The following is a 13767-nucleotide window of genomic DNA, read 5'->3' on the forward strand; positions in this document are numbered from 1 at the left end:
AACAAGAAGATAGCCAAGGTCAGTTATGTGGTTTGTGTAGCAGGGATAGACAACGGAGTCCAGGGTGGTCAGAAGGACAGAGGGGTGATAAATGGATGGGAGGAAGTACATGCTACAGTCATAAATATGAGAGGGCTGTATTTGAACATGGGGGGTGTTCAATGGCCATAACTTGGAGGATTGACTGCAGCTTCTAACTAATAGTTAATTGAATACTACCTGTATGGCAGAATCGGCAATTACACATCATAAATGGTTTAATTTAGCCAGTAGTACTTTAAGATATCCTCAGCTCTTCCTCAATAGCATTTTGAATGTCATTCAACCTGAGGGAACCATTCTCTAGCACTATATTATCAATCATTTAATACTTTTATCTATGTAGCTTTTTTGGTAAAAAAATACAGGTTTACCATTGCCTTCTCTTATGCATTATGAATTGATGCCTTTGCCATTGTCACTAAAGTGATCAGCTTATTACCAGCATCTTCCACACTTCTTTAGTGTTTGTATTAGTCATTAGCTAACTTTTACAGTTGTGATTCCACCTTAACAGTAAGTAAGGTATGCTCGTGGTATCATCTAGTGAATCTGAACCTGTGGAACAGTTTCTAAAGCTATCACAAGAGCAACATCGGATTCAACATAGTAATGAATATTCCTATCCAAAGTGGTTTATTCCAAACACACTGAAATATTACGTGTTATTGCATGATGTGAGTATAGGAGAGGAACAAAGGTGAGTAGGCATCACTAATATTTTATTAGGCTTCTGAAATATTGATTTCAGGCTTGTTGTCCATTTATTTGATTTAAAATAAATGAAAAGGTAGCCTAAAGACACCTAACTTGCTTGAAGTCATTAAGGTAAATCAGTAATGTGGATTTAAATTATTCCCACTGGTGGGAAATCAGTTGCTTCTTGTCCAAAGCCATTCTCCATCACTTTATATAAAACAGTTTGGAAGAAAAAATAATTGATGGTTCATTATTTAATATTTTAAATACATATATTCTACTCTACATAATGGAATTTTCTAAAAATCAAATAACGTGGAGAATCTTTAGCCTAGGAGACTTCTACAAGATAGAGTCATTTTTTATTTCTTTTCTACATTCCTTTTATAATTCTACATTGGGTTATAAAAAATGAATAAAAGGAAAGGATTTCCCCCCACTCCCTTACCTCATGCCTGGTATTTAAACATACTTGCTTGCATTCTGACTAGTTAGAGGAATAACAAACTAGGACTCCAGCTTGATTATCTTGTTTTGTCTTGACTTCATTTATACTGCACTTTTTCTAGTTTTCCTGATGAAGGAATGTTAATTATTGACTATGCACCCATTCGTGGATTTCTCATAAAGTAATTTATTGAACAATATTCTTTTAATAACATAATTGTAATTCATTGATGCCTAAGAGAAATTGAAGCTAAAATCATTCAAGTGGTAATTATAATGTGGTATATTCCATCTGCTAGCAGAAGAAAGAATAATTATCCAAGAATGAAATATTTTCTCTACTTAGTTACCCCATGTCATATTTTTCCTTTTGTGTTTTGAAATGCAAATTTCAATTTTGCCTGTTACTTCAACCAGAAACTTCTTGTGCTACTCATAATTGTATTTCTTATATTTAATAAATGTATTCTCATTAAAGTTTCTCCTATTCTCTCTTATACTAGTCTTTCAAAATGTCATAGTTTTCTCTTGGCCATATTTAACATCTTTGCAGGGCTGATTCAATATATGAAGAAATGAAACAGAGATATGGAACTCAGGGTTGCTACTTGCTTAAGATAAATTCTCGTGTGTCTAATCGAGGAACAGATGAACAGATCCCTGATCCCTGGAGCCAGTACCTTCAGAAAAACTTTATACAAACTCAGGTATCCATCCATCCATCCATCCATCCATCCATCCATCCATCCATCATATGTTTATTAGATTCAAATCACTCCTCATCCATTTTATACTTCTGACATAACTAATTGACTGCCAATTCTTTTTTAAAATTATCTTGAGCATTTAATGAATGAGAAAAGTAATATTTTAGATGAGAATTAGTCTTATTTTAAGAAACGTGCCTAATATTTTTAACGCTTTTAAGCACCTATTGATATGGGACAGTCTGGAACTTTGTTCCAGAATTCTTAGAAATAACTAATAACGTCAGATATCCTATCCGTTTATTTTAAGGACAAAACACAGTAGATTTAAAATCACACAAACACATCAGATATGAATAGTAATTTAAATACATTAGCATATGTATATCTATGTGTAGGTATATTATTCTTAATGTTAATTTTACAACATTTGCCTTTTTCCATAAACTCAATAAATGCTTAATTATGTATGTTGATTTTCAAGGTAAATTTGATATATTTATCTAAAAAATGAAAACCTGTGGATTTTTGATTTACCCTTTCCAGTTCTGCAACAATAGAAACTCCAGTTATTACAAATTTCCATAGAAGAGCCTATAGAATCATATTAAACTTTTTCCATTTAATTGAATATCCTGACAAATTACCAAACTATTGCACAATTTCAATACATTTAGTATAAAAATCTGTAATTTGTAAATGAGACATATTATTGGCATATAATTTTTATTTAACCCAACCACTGTTATACCTGATTTGTGTCCTCTGTCAATAAAACAGAACAGCGTTTCCAATTGCAAATTACAAATAAGAGAAGTTAAGGACATAATCGATAACTTCCATGAGATACTTTCATATATCAAAATTTTATTAGTAATAACTATAGGAAGCTTGAAGTCTTTTCTGTTGTCCGCAGTTTTGCTTTTGAGGAATAGAGGGAATTGGCAAAGCAAGAGAACCATCATTGAGTAATAAATGACCCCACAGTTCAACCCTTCCTTTATTGGGTAATAAAGGAAGATGGTAGAGAGACAGATTCCCTGACTGTCCTCTTAGGCTACCAGACTGAAGCTTGGTTGCCAGAAAGAGGAAGAAGACCTGAAATTGTCTGTGTCTTGTTAGCTCCAGCCAAAGAGGCCTTCAACAGTGAAAGCTGAAAGAAGGGATGAGAAAATACTTTGAGTTAATTTAATGGAAATGTTTAATATGAAATAGGTTACTCTTTCAAAAATAGATCTTAGAACTATCTAGTATAATGCTTTATATTTTCCATTCTTCATATATTAAAATACATATAAAGTACATGCAGTCCTTGTCTTACAACAGTTCATGTAGTGATTGTTCAAAGTTACAACAGCAGAGAAAAAAGCATCTTATGACTGGTTTTTACATTTACATTACATTTTCGACTGTTGCAGCTTCCTCATGGTCATGTGATCAAAATTGAGATGCTTGGCAACTGATTCATGTTTATGATTGTTGCCCTGTCCCGAAGTCACACCTTTCCCAACCTTCTGACAAGCAAAATCAATGGATAAGCCAGATTCATTTAACAACTGTATTACTAACTTAACAACTACAGTGATTTACTTAACAACTGTGGCAAGAAAATTTGTAAAATGGAGCAGAATTAAGTGTGTCACTTGGCAACATAAATTTTGAGCTCCATTGTGGTCATAGGTTGAGAATTATCTGTATTGCCCCTCTCCCAAGAGTCTGTACAAATGTTTAAATATTCATCTGTAATTTAGTGAGAATATTGTATGTCTGTCTTTCAAAGCTGTTTTTAAAGCCAAATTGTTTAAAAATTAATGAACATTTTTCATTATAATATTTTGATGCATAATATTTTGTAAACTTGAAAGTGTTTTTGTGTATTTTATTCTGACAGGAACTTTATGAAGATGGCACATGTGCAGTTATTTCAAATAAGAATTCTGATCACTTCATACCACTGGATGGGTTAGATAATGATTCCAAAGGTACATTTTTTTGAAATAAATAGACCAATTATCATTCTAAGTATTTTATATTGCATTTTGATTACAGTAGAATTTGTCATACTTTTACCAGTTTATAAAGGATCATTTGTCACCAAGAACATATTATTTATTGCAGTTGAGTTCCTTTCCTTTTCACTATTCAAGCAGCCTTTGATTTACAGCCATTTGTTTAATGACAGTTAAAAGTTAGGATGGTCTTGGAAAAAGTGACTTATGACCTACCCTTGAAGTTATGGCTGTCGTCACTGTTGTATCATGCCCACAGTCATATGATTGTATTTCGGTACATGACATCCAGTTTGCATTTACAATGGTTGCAGTATCTTGTAGTCACACAATTGCAATTTGTGACCTTCCCAGCCAGCTTCCAACAAGCAAAGTTAGTTAGGGAAGCCAACGGTTCACTTAATGACCGTGGTAAAAATGGTTGTAAAATTGGGTCTGGTCACTTGACCATTTGTTTTACCAAGATACTGACATAACAATGGAAATTTTGGTCCCAATTGTGGTTGTGATCTCAAGACGAGGACTACTTGTATATGTTGGATGAAGACAAAAAAAGTGAATATTTATACTGGTAAATTTCTGTGTGAGGTAGTGGCTTCTGTACATGACGAATATCCTTGTCTTATGCAATTTAGGATCATTTAATTTTGCTAATGGGATTACTTATAGAGAAAACTTACTTACAATTTACTTTATCTATTTCTTTTGGGAATGTGTATATGCATATTGTGGCAAAGCCACACTATAGGATTAATATTTTTGACTGGAGTTAGGAACTCTAGTTGCCACAAGGGGAAGCAGGGAATTCAACAGGTATTTTTGCTTGCTTATAATCTTGTGGTTTACAATACTTCCTCTTTTGCGGAAATGGTCTTCAGTTCAGAGGCATCTTCCTTTCAGATAAATATGGTATATCCTACTTTTCAGACAGTTATTCTATCAAGACAATTTTACTTAACAGTATGATTATAACAGTATGATTATAAATAAAAAAACTTATGCTTTAAAAAGCAAAAATAAGAGCTTATCACAGGGCATTTGAAAGCAGTAAGCTAATGGGAGGAGAGAGTCCAGAAGAGCAGACTTCTTCAATAGTCTTTGCCGACTTTCTCTTTTTTTTTAGTATTTTGGAGGAGACATAAAACAAAGTTAAAATATGTTAAGCTTCCATTAAGGCAATACACTAATAATGTTCTTTTAAAACCTACCCAAAAACTGAAAATTTCAGTCATATCCCCTCAAGAGTGTCACTATATTACTACCATATTCCCTGCAGCCATTGGAGGCTGGAAAAAAATTAAGACACTTTGGTAAACAAGGTGCTGAAACTTGCCTTTTACAGTGGCATCAAATATTGTGACATTTCTGATATATATGTGTGTGCATTGTGGATTGGTGTGGATATGAAGTTATACAAATATTATGAAAGTACTGTATGAAATCTTGCAAAGTAGCTAAATTTTATTATGACTACAGGTAGTCCTTGATTTATGATCATTCATTCAGTGACTGTTCAAAGTTGCAACAGTGGTGAACAAATCTTGATTATAACTGGTCTTTGGAGTTTTAGCCATCCCAGCATCCCCATGGTCATGTAATCACACTCTGGGTGATTGACAGCTGGCTCAATTTACTACCTGTTGCACAACCTGCAATCACGATTGTCATTTGCAACCTTCCCTTCTAGCTTTCCCAGAAATTCAATGGGGAAGCCAGTGAGGAATGTTACAAGTTACTGAGATAAGCCTCTCCCACTCATGCACCCACCCTTCTGTGGTTGCACTATGCTGGCCACTTGTGCAGGCACTTCCTGAGCCTTGCTGTGTCTTCCTTGCATACTCGTGTACCTCTTCATACTTTCATGCACCCTCCTCGACCTTTCCTACATTTCACACTCATATTCTCTTGCAGATATATCCCTTGTACCCTTGGACACTCGGTTATCCCCCCCCCCCCCCCGCAGCAATCACCTACCTGCTTCCTGGCTTGTTTGTAAGGTTCCTGTGACTTGCAACTTCCTGCTGACTTCCTCGTTGACTTCTTGTGGGAAGTTAGCAGGAAGTTGCCTTACCTAACAGTTGTGGGATTTGGTTAGACAACAGCAGCTGGAATTGCAGTGATTGCCATTACTAAGTGATGTGGTTGTGCTTTATAACCTCATTGTTCAGTGATGGAAAGTCTGATCCCAATTGCCATAGTAAGTTAAGTATTACTGTAGGCAGTTTTGAAATCATAATTTAATGAATAGTTGTTACATATAATTTCTTTTTCTTAGATGGTTTATCAAATAACTTTAAGACTCACCCACTTCAGTTGGATCATGCTAGCGACAGTAGTTGCTTTGATGGCACAGATTACATAAAACCAAATCTATCTATGCACGAATCAAAGAAATCAAATATTTGGACACCTCATGGCACTTGTTTGACACTCACAGATCATGATCGAATTCGGCAATTCATACAAGAATTCACTTTTAGAGGACTTTTACCACATATAGAGAAAACTATTAGGCAACTAAATGATCAGGTAAGTAATTTTATTTTTACAAAAATGTTTTTTGGGAGGTTTTTGGGCTTAGCTGATATTCAAACTAGATTCACAATCAAAGCCTGTTACGTAAAATCTTGAATGTATTCAGAACATATCCTGTATGTTATTTATTTCAGTGAAAATTCTCAATACAACTTATGTCAAAAGAACACGTGCATAGTATAATTGATATTTAATATTGAAATTTAATACAAATATCATTGCCATTCATTTATAAAGATGATGTAATGCTCTAGAAAGCCAACGCACTGTATTTTAAATGATCTGAAGTAACAAATGAAACCTACAGCCAATAAAGGCAAGATTCCTTTTATGCAGAGCCCTTCAGATTGATAAAATATATAATGACAAATTTTTTTATTTTTTATTTTTAAATTTGATTTATATGCCGCCCTTCTCCGGAGACTCAGGGCGGTTTACAGTGCGTTAAGCAATAGCCTTCATACTTTTGTATATTTATACAAAGTCAGCTTATTGCCCCCACAAACTGGGTCCTCAATTTACCTACCTTAGAAAGGATGGAAGGCTGAGTCAACCTTGAGCCTGGCGAGATTCGATCTTACTTTAATTGCAGACAGCTGGTGTTAAATTACAGTGCTTCTGTCTGTTGAGCTATCCAGGCACCTGGATAGCTCAACAGGAATAATGAATAATTATTCCTGTCTTTGAAGTAATATCTGCTGCTGAAGAGAATTATATAACTGTTCAATAGATGAGTGAACCTATAAATTCATACATTTCCTAAAATGAAGCATATATATTTTCTGAAGATAACAGATAGCAATATTTAACAAAAGCTGAAAAGAAAATTATCTGACTTCTCTCTCTCTCCCCATGTGCACACGTGTGTAAAAAAACAAGTTTAAAATGCAGACAATATATATGTTTTAAATGTATTTTTAATTTTTCTATTTTTGCCAATTTTTGTCGTAATATTTTGTTTAAAAAGCTATTGTTTTCCTTTCACCTTCTTTATGCTGGTCTATAACTTAATAAATATTTGATTGATATTTAATATTCTATTTGAAATAAATAGTTTTTTTAGATAGCTGTAAATCTCTGAAAAGTAAGTGTTTTCTGTGAATAATAAACTATTGCATTTCAGTGAGAAAATATTTCTATCTTTCAGTTAATATCCAGGAAAGGTTTGAGTAGATCTTTATTTTCTGCAACCAAAAAATGGTTTACAGGAGGTAAAGTTCCAGAGAAAGGTGTGAATGAACTGAAAAGCACAACTGGTTTGTTGTAAGTACACTTGTTTATAAAAATGCTGAATACTTGAATTTTATTAGGTTTTGCCTTTTCTGATTTCCATGTTCACTGGAGTTGGGTGGCTAATAAATTTAAATTAAAAATAAAATAAAATAAATAAAAGGTATTTCCTTCTTATTTTAATAATATTAACACAATTAATAATAACTACTTTTGAATGATTATATCTCCATTTAGGTAGGTCTTTTGCTTACAGATGCAACCCTGTGATCTTCTTTATGAGCTCATCATGATTAAATTAGTAAACTTTCTCTTAACCATAGTTTTCCTTATATCCAAATTGGAGGCTATTGACAATTTCATAACAAGCCAGGATATTTATCCACATTTTAATTGTGGTTTAAGATCCTGATTTGTTCTACCCTAAGTAATTTGTCATTTGTACAGTGATGCTTCTATTTCAATAGTTTTGGTCTCAGTACTCCAAGCATGGAATTTATATATTACAGCAATTGCATGCTGGGTTAAATTCATCAAGCAGTCTGCTGTGATTCTAGGATCTCTTTTCTGGGCAGACACTGCCAGCTTAGATTCCATTAATGTATTAGTGGTTTACATTATCTACCAGTGTACAAATCACCCATTTATTCCTACTCTCTATTTTCTGTTTTTAACCAGTTGTCAGTCCATGAGAGCACCTATCCTATTACCCCATGACAGCTGAGTTTGCTCAAGCTTTTGGTGAGGGATTTTGTCAAAGGCTTTTATGAAAGTCCAGGTATATATGGTCTATTATGTCATCCTTGTCTACATGCTTGTTGACACTCTCAAAATGTCTAGAAGGTTAGTGAGACCAGACTTAATCTTTATGGAATCCAGATAGCAAGGATAGTGGAAGCTCATACTTACCTGTTTGCTTTTTTAAAAAATTCTTTCCTGGGACAGATGTGAAGCTAAGTGACCTATAATTTCCTTGTCTATAATTCTATTTTGAAAAATGGCTCATATTGGCATTTTCTATTTCTTAGGAACAAATGGTATTGTTAAAGTATAATTGCATAATTTTGTGAAAAGATCAGCAAATTCACATTTAAGTTCTTTAAAAACTTAGGTGGATACCATCTCCAGAATAATGAGGGATAGATTCCTTTTTTTGCCCATCTCTTTACCTTTGCCTGGCTCATCTTGTCTGATCTTGTTCCTGAAAAATAAACTAAGTTCCTACATCTTTATCAGTGAGGATAAACGCAAATAATTAATTCACTTACTTGCTATTTCTTTCTCCCATTCTAACAAGTCTTTAATACCCCCCATCATCTTCAGAGTCAGTTTCCTGACTCAGACAGGAAACATATGTGAAGAATTTGTTACTCTTTGCTTCAGTGTTTAAAATGTACAGGGTTTTTTTGGGGGGTGGGGTTGTCACTTTTTTTTGACTACCTCTATTTCTCTGGCCACATTTTATGTTCCTCGTTGTACAGTATCCCCCAACTGGCCAAGATTTCCAAGAAACCTTGTCTTTAATAGCAATTGTGAAGCTGCTTATTAACTACTTAAGGGTTGTTGGGTTTTTTGCCTCAATGGTACCTCTCCTGATTTTAGGTGTATATTCTAGCTGATATACTATAATATTTATGAATAACCTTCAAGCATTATGAAGAAAATGGCCCTTATTATTATCCCTTCATTTTTATTTTCAATGATGCCACCGTTGTTTTTGGAAGTCTTTTCTTCTGAGATTATGTTAGTGGCAAGCATCCGTTCACATTCCAATTGATGATTATAAAATTATGATCAGTTCTCCAAAACTTTTAGATCTTGGACAAAATTCTGAACACAGTTTAAGATTAAGTCCAGTGCTTTGTTGTTGTTGTTGTTGTTGTTGTTGTTGTTGACTAGCTATTCCAGTACATAAGCAGTTTGGGTTTTGCCATATCTAGAACATGCATTTTCTCAGACTTTATGAAGGTGATTGAAGTCACTAAATGACTAATTTCCATCTGTACATCAGCTTTAGATTCTTGGCCAAGAAGATGATAGTATTTTCCTAGTACTAACACTTTTGTAGATTGATATGGATACCCCCAATGAATCAGAAGAATCTATGCCCTCTTTGACATATAGGATAACTCTGCTTCCATTATACCCTTTTCTGTCTTTCTAAAAGCCTTTATCAAGAGGCATGTCATGAGAAATTTTCATTCCCCCAGGGTTGTGTAAAGTTTGTAATACTTGTTTTTCTTTCAACATGAATCATTCTAACTTTCCCAATTTGACTTGGAGGCTCTTGGCATTTGAATAAAAGCTTCTAGGTGGGGTGATTTCCCCCCCTCCCCCCTTAAAGTTATTTTATTAGATTTAAGGGCTGACTCCAGAATAACTTTGGCTAACTTAATGTTTTAAAAGAATAACTTTTATTTTTTTTAAATCGGAAACCATGTATATCCAACAAAATTAAGACAGAAGGGATGCTGTACTTCATGTTAGAAAAAAAAATAAGTCAACTTTATTATCAGAATTGATTAACATGCTTCCAGTTTTATTCCTTGTAAGTATGCAGAACAAATGTATTTCATTTTCTCTTTCTTTTCTCTACTTTCTTCCATGGGATCAGTTTAAGACTTGCTCTAACACCTTTCTAATATTGCCCAACCGCATTCTAGTACCCTTCTGATTTGACACAGTTTATCCTTTTGTACAAATGTGGCTTCTCCTGAAAAGTATCACAATATCTGACAAATCTAAATCCCTCCCCTACATTCAGCACCATTGTCTTATTCACAGATTAAGATTGCTCAATTCTGTTTGTCTACTTTTCACTGTGTGAATATAGATAACATTTCTGAGAAAGGCACCTCAAATTATCCAGCTATTTTCCCTAATACCATTAATGCCAATATGTACCGCAACGACTGGCTTCTATCCAGCACTATTTACTACACTGGTTAAAAATCATGTGTTGTCCACAGGAATCTCAATTGAATAACTGTGGTTAATTGAAAGTTTTCTCATTTATTTAGGGAGCACTGAAAGAGGAGGTAGGAAGCGGTTGCATGTGTGGTCAAAAGATATGGGCATATTGGACAAATATATATATATATTATATGCTAAAAATGAGCTTGCTACTAATTATCTTAAAAGATAGTTGAACATATGACCTTCATATTCTTTGCTTCTGCTTTGGATATACTCAAAATATATATGCTACAACTGTAAATTGCATTTTGATTACTACTATACAAGTAGTCCTCGACCACAATTGAGCCTCAAATTTTTGTTGCTAAGCAAGGCAGTTGTTAAGTGAATCATGTGGTTGTTAGGCAAATCTGGCTTCCACCATGAACTTCGCTTGTCAGAAGCCAGCTGGAAAGGTCACAATGGTGATCACATGATCCTGGGAGAGCACTGCCATCACATACATGACAGTTGTCAAGTGGACAAATTTTGATCATGTGACCACACTGATGCTGCAATGGTCATAAGTGTGAAAAATGGTCATGTGACTTTTTTCAGTAATGTTGCAATTTTGAATGGTCACTAAATGAATGATTTAAAGTCAAGGACTATCTGTTTACTTTTGACCCTAGAGAAGAAAAGAAAATCACTGTTCTACATAATTTTGTTGAAATTGGTAATCTTTTTTAAATAAAATATTTAATATGAATTAATTTCTCTCCTTGGTGAGTTGGGTCCAAAATTTATGTTACACAAATGGAAGACAATCACATGCATGGAATGACATATTCCATTAATATAATTGTTCTCTTGTAGATGAAAAACTTTGTATCCAGACACACCTGTTTTCTAACAGATTTGAAACTAAATAGAGGAGAAATCAAGCAGTTAGTGTTAACTATGATATATAACTTCAGGTTAACAATATATCTTTCATTTTAAAATGTTATAGATAGGCTAGAAATGGCTATTATCGTTATTTCTTTCCTTTGAACATATAGATATATTAAATTATTTGCTTTTCAAACAAATAGGCTGAGACTGATTCCGGGCTTTATTATTTATTACTATTTAATTATTTGGATTAAATTATGATTTTATTGTACTTGTTTCTTAACTTGTGTTCGCTGCCCTGAGTCCTTCGGGAGAATGGCGGCATATAAATACATGTAATAAATAAATAAATAAATAAATAAATTGGTATTAGTTGTGATTTGGTTTGAAGCATGTATCTTTATGAATATGGTATGACTTTTTAAAAATATAAATTGTGCAATTTTATTTGTTTTTATGTTCAGGTACTCTCCAGAAGCACCAGAGCTTCAAATCAGGAAAATGGCAGATTTGTGTTTTTTGGTGCAGCACTATGAACTGGCATATAGTTGCTATCATACAGCAAAGAAAGACTTTTTGAACGATCAAGCAATGCTGTATGCAGCAGGAGCACTGGTTGGTGCATTAGCATATTTGCAAAAAATTATGTTTGTGTTTTTCTACATGTTGCTTTCACAAAAAAATCTTAAGTGAATATTGCCACCTTATATGTTCAGATGTTTCTCTTATGTAGCTTACAACAATATAAGCTCTTCTGAATTTTTAGGATTGACCTAATTGAAATCTTGAAGCATCAGAAGTTGTTACCAATGCATATAATTTAAATAAGGGAGGAGACAATTTTTAGAAAACACATCTGTAGCTATTAGGCTTGATAAGGCAGTTTGAAACATTGTGTCCATTCTACAGAATCAATACTAGAATCATGTTAACTACCTATTAAAGCAAATAGGCTGACAAATAGAAAGGTTAATGCCCATTCAGAATTGCCTCCATTTATTCAATTAGTAGTTACTAGTTCCTTAAAGACCTTGGTCATTAGTTATAGAGCACTGTCATATGATTTGACACTGGAAAATTAAATGTGGAATTATAAAAGGAAAGAAGAATGTGTTTTTGAGATATTGCTGCTACAGTAGCCTCAGCAAGTTATTGGAAACAGTATAGCAATAGCAATGGCACTTAGGACTTATATATTCTCCATTGTGGGTGGAGACAGCAGCCAGTATGGGTAATCCTCATCCAATCAGCCTGAAGGACTGAGTCTATCCAAAAGATTAAATACCGCCCTTGTTGCCGGGTAGACCAGCTTTTGACTCAGTCCTTCAGTCAGGGCTGGCGTGTGCACAGCCAAACAATAAAACACATACATAGAAAATTTAAAAGTAGAATTAAAATCAAATTAAATAGTTTTGGCCCAGACAAATTAAAACCCCAAACTATTTAAAACCAATTTTAAAATTTGAATATATAAAATACTAAAAGATATTAAAAAATTAAAAATCTTTTATAAAAGAGGGAGAAAATTAGGCCAGGCCCGCCTGGTGAAATAATAAGGTCTTTAGAGCGCGGCGGAAGGTGCGCAGATCCGGGATCCTCCGTATCTCCGGGGGGAGCTCGTTCCAGATAGTAGGTGCTCCCACAGAGAAGGCTCTCCCCCTGGGGGCTGCCAGTCGGCATTGTTTGGCCGACGGCACCCGGAGGAGCCCCTCTCTATGGGAGCGTACCGGCCGGTGGGATGCTATTGGTGGTAGTAGGCGGTCCCGCAAGTACCCAGGTCCTGAGCCATGGAGCGCTTTAAAGGTGGTAACCAAAACCTTGAAGCGCACCCGGAAGACCACCAGGAGCCAGTGCAGCTTGTGCAGGAGGGGTGTTACGTGGGAACGCCATGTCGTTCCCATTACCACCCGCGCGGCCTCACTCTGCGCCAGTTGGAGCCTCCAGGTGCTCCTCAAGGGGAGCCTCATGTAGAGAGCGTTGCAATAGTCCAGGCGGGAGATGACAAGGGCATGAGTGACCGTGCATAACGAGTCCCGATCCAGAAAGGGACGCAATTGGCGGATCAGGCGAACCTGATGAAAAATCCTCCCGGTCACGGCCGACAAGTGCTCTTCTAAAGACAGCCGTGAATCCAGGAGGACGCCCAAGTTGCGCGCCCTCTCTGTGGGGGCCAATGATTCGCCCCCAGTAGTCAGTGATAGCACCAACTGACTGTATCGGGACGTCAGAAACCACAGCCACTCGGTCTTGGATGGGTTGAGCCTGAGCCTATTCCTCCCCATCCAGATCCGCACGGCCTCCAGGCACCGGGA

At 35.2% G+C, this 13767-nt stretch overlaps 1 protein-coding gene across 1 annotated transcript in view; it reads left to right on the plus strand.

Moving 5' to 3' along the window:
* The window catches only part of TRAPPC8 (trafficking protein particle complex subunit 8), a 72229-nt gene that overhangs the window by 18582 nt on the left and 39880 nt on the right, over window positions 1–13767 (plus strand). The window contains exons 4-9 of the mRNA XM_070940565.1: window positions 565–739; window positions 1739–1892; window positions 3784–3874; window positions 6177–6430; window positions 7584–7699; window positions 11920–12070. Coding sequence (XP_070796666.1) covers window positions 565–739; window positions 1739–1892; window positions 3784–3874; window positions 6177–6430; window positions 7584–7699; window positions 11920–12070 — 941 coding nt within the window. The remainder of the gene's footprint in view (window positions 1–564; window positions 740–1738; window positions 1893–3783; window positions 3875–6176; window positions 6431–7583; window positions 7700–11919; window positions 12071–13767) is intronic.

The sequence above is a fragment of the Pituophis catenifer genome, unplaced genomic scaffold (assembly GCF_029215685.1).
Source record: "Pituophis catenifer annectens isolate HBS135680 unplaced genomic scaffold, rPitCat1.0.hap2 SCAF_3, whole genome shotgun sequence".
In the NCBI taxonomy this organism is placed as follows: domain Eukaryota; kingdom Metazoa; phylum Chordata; class Lepidosauria; order Squamata; family Colubridae; genus Pituophis; species Pituophis catenifer.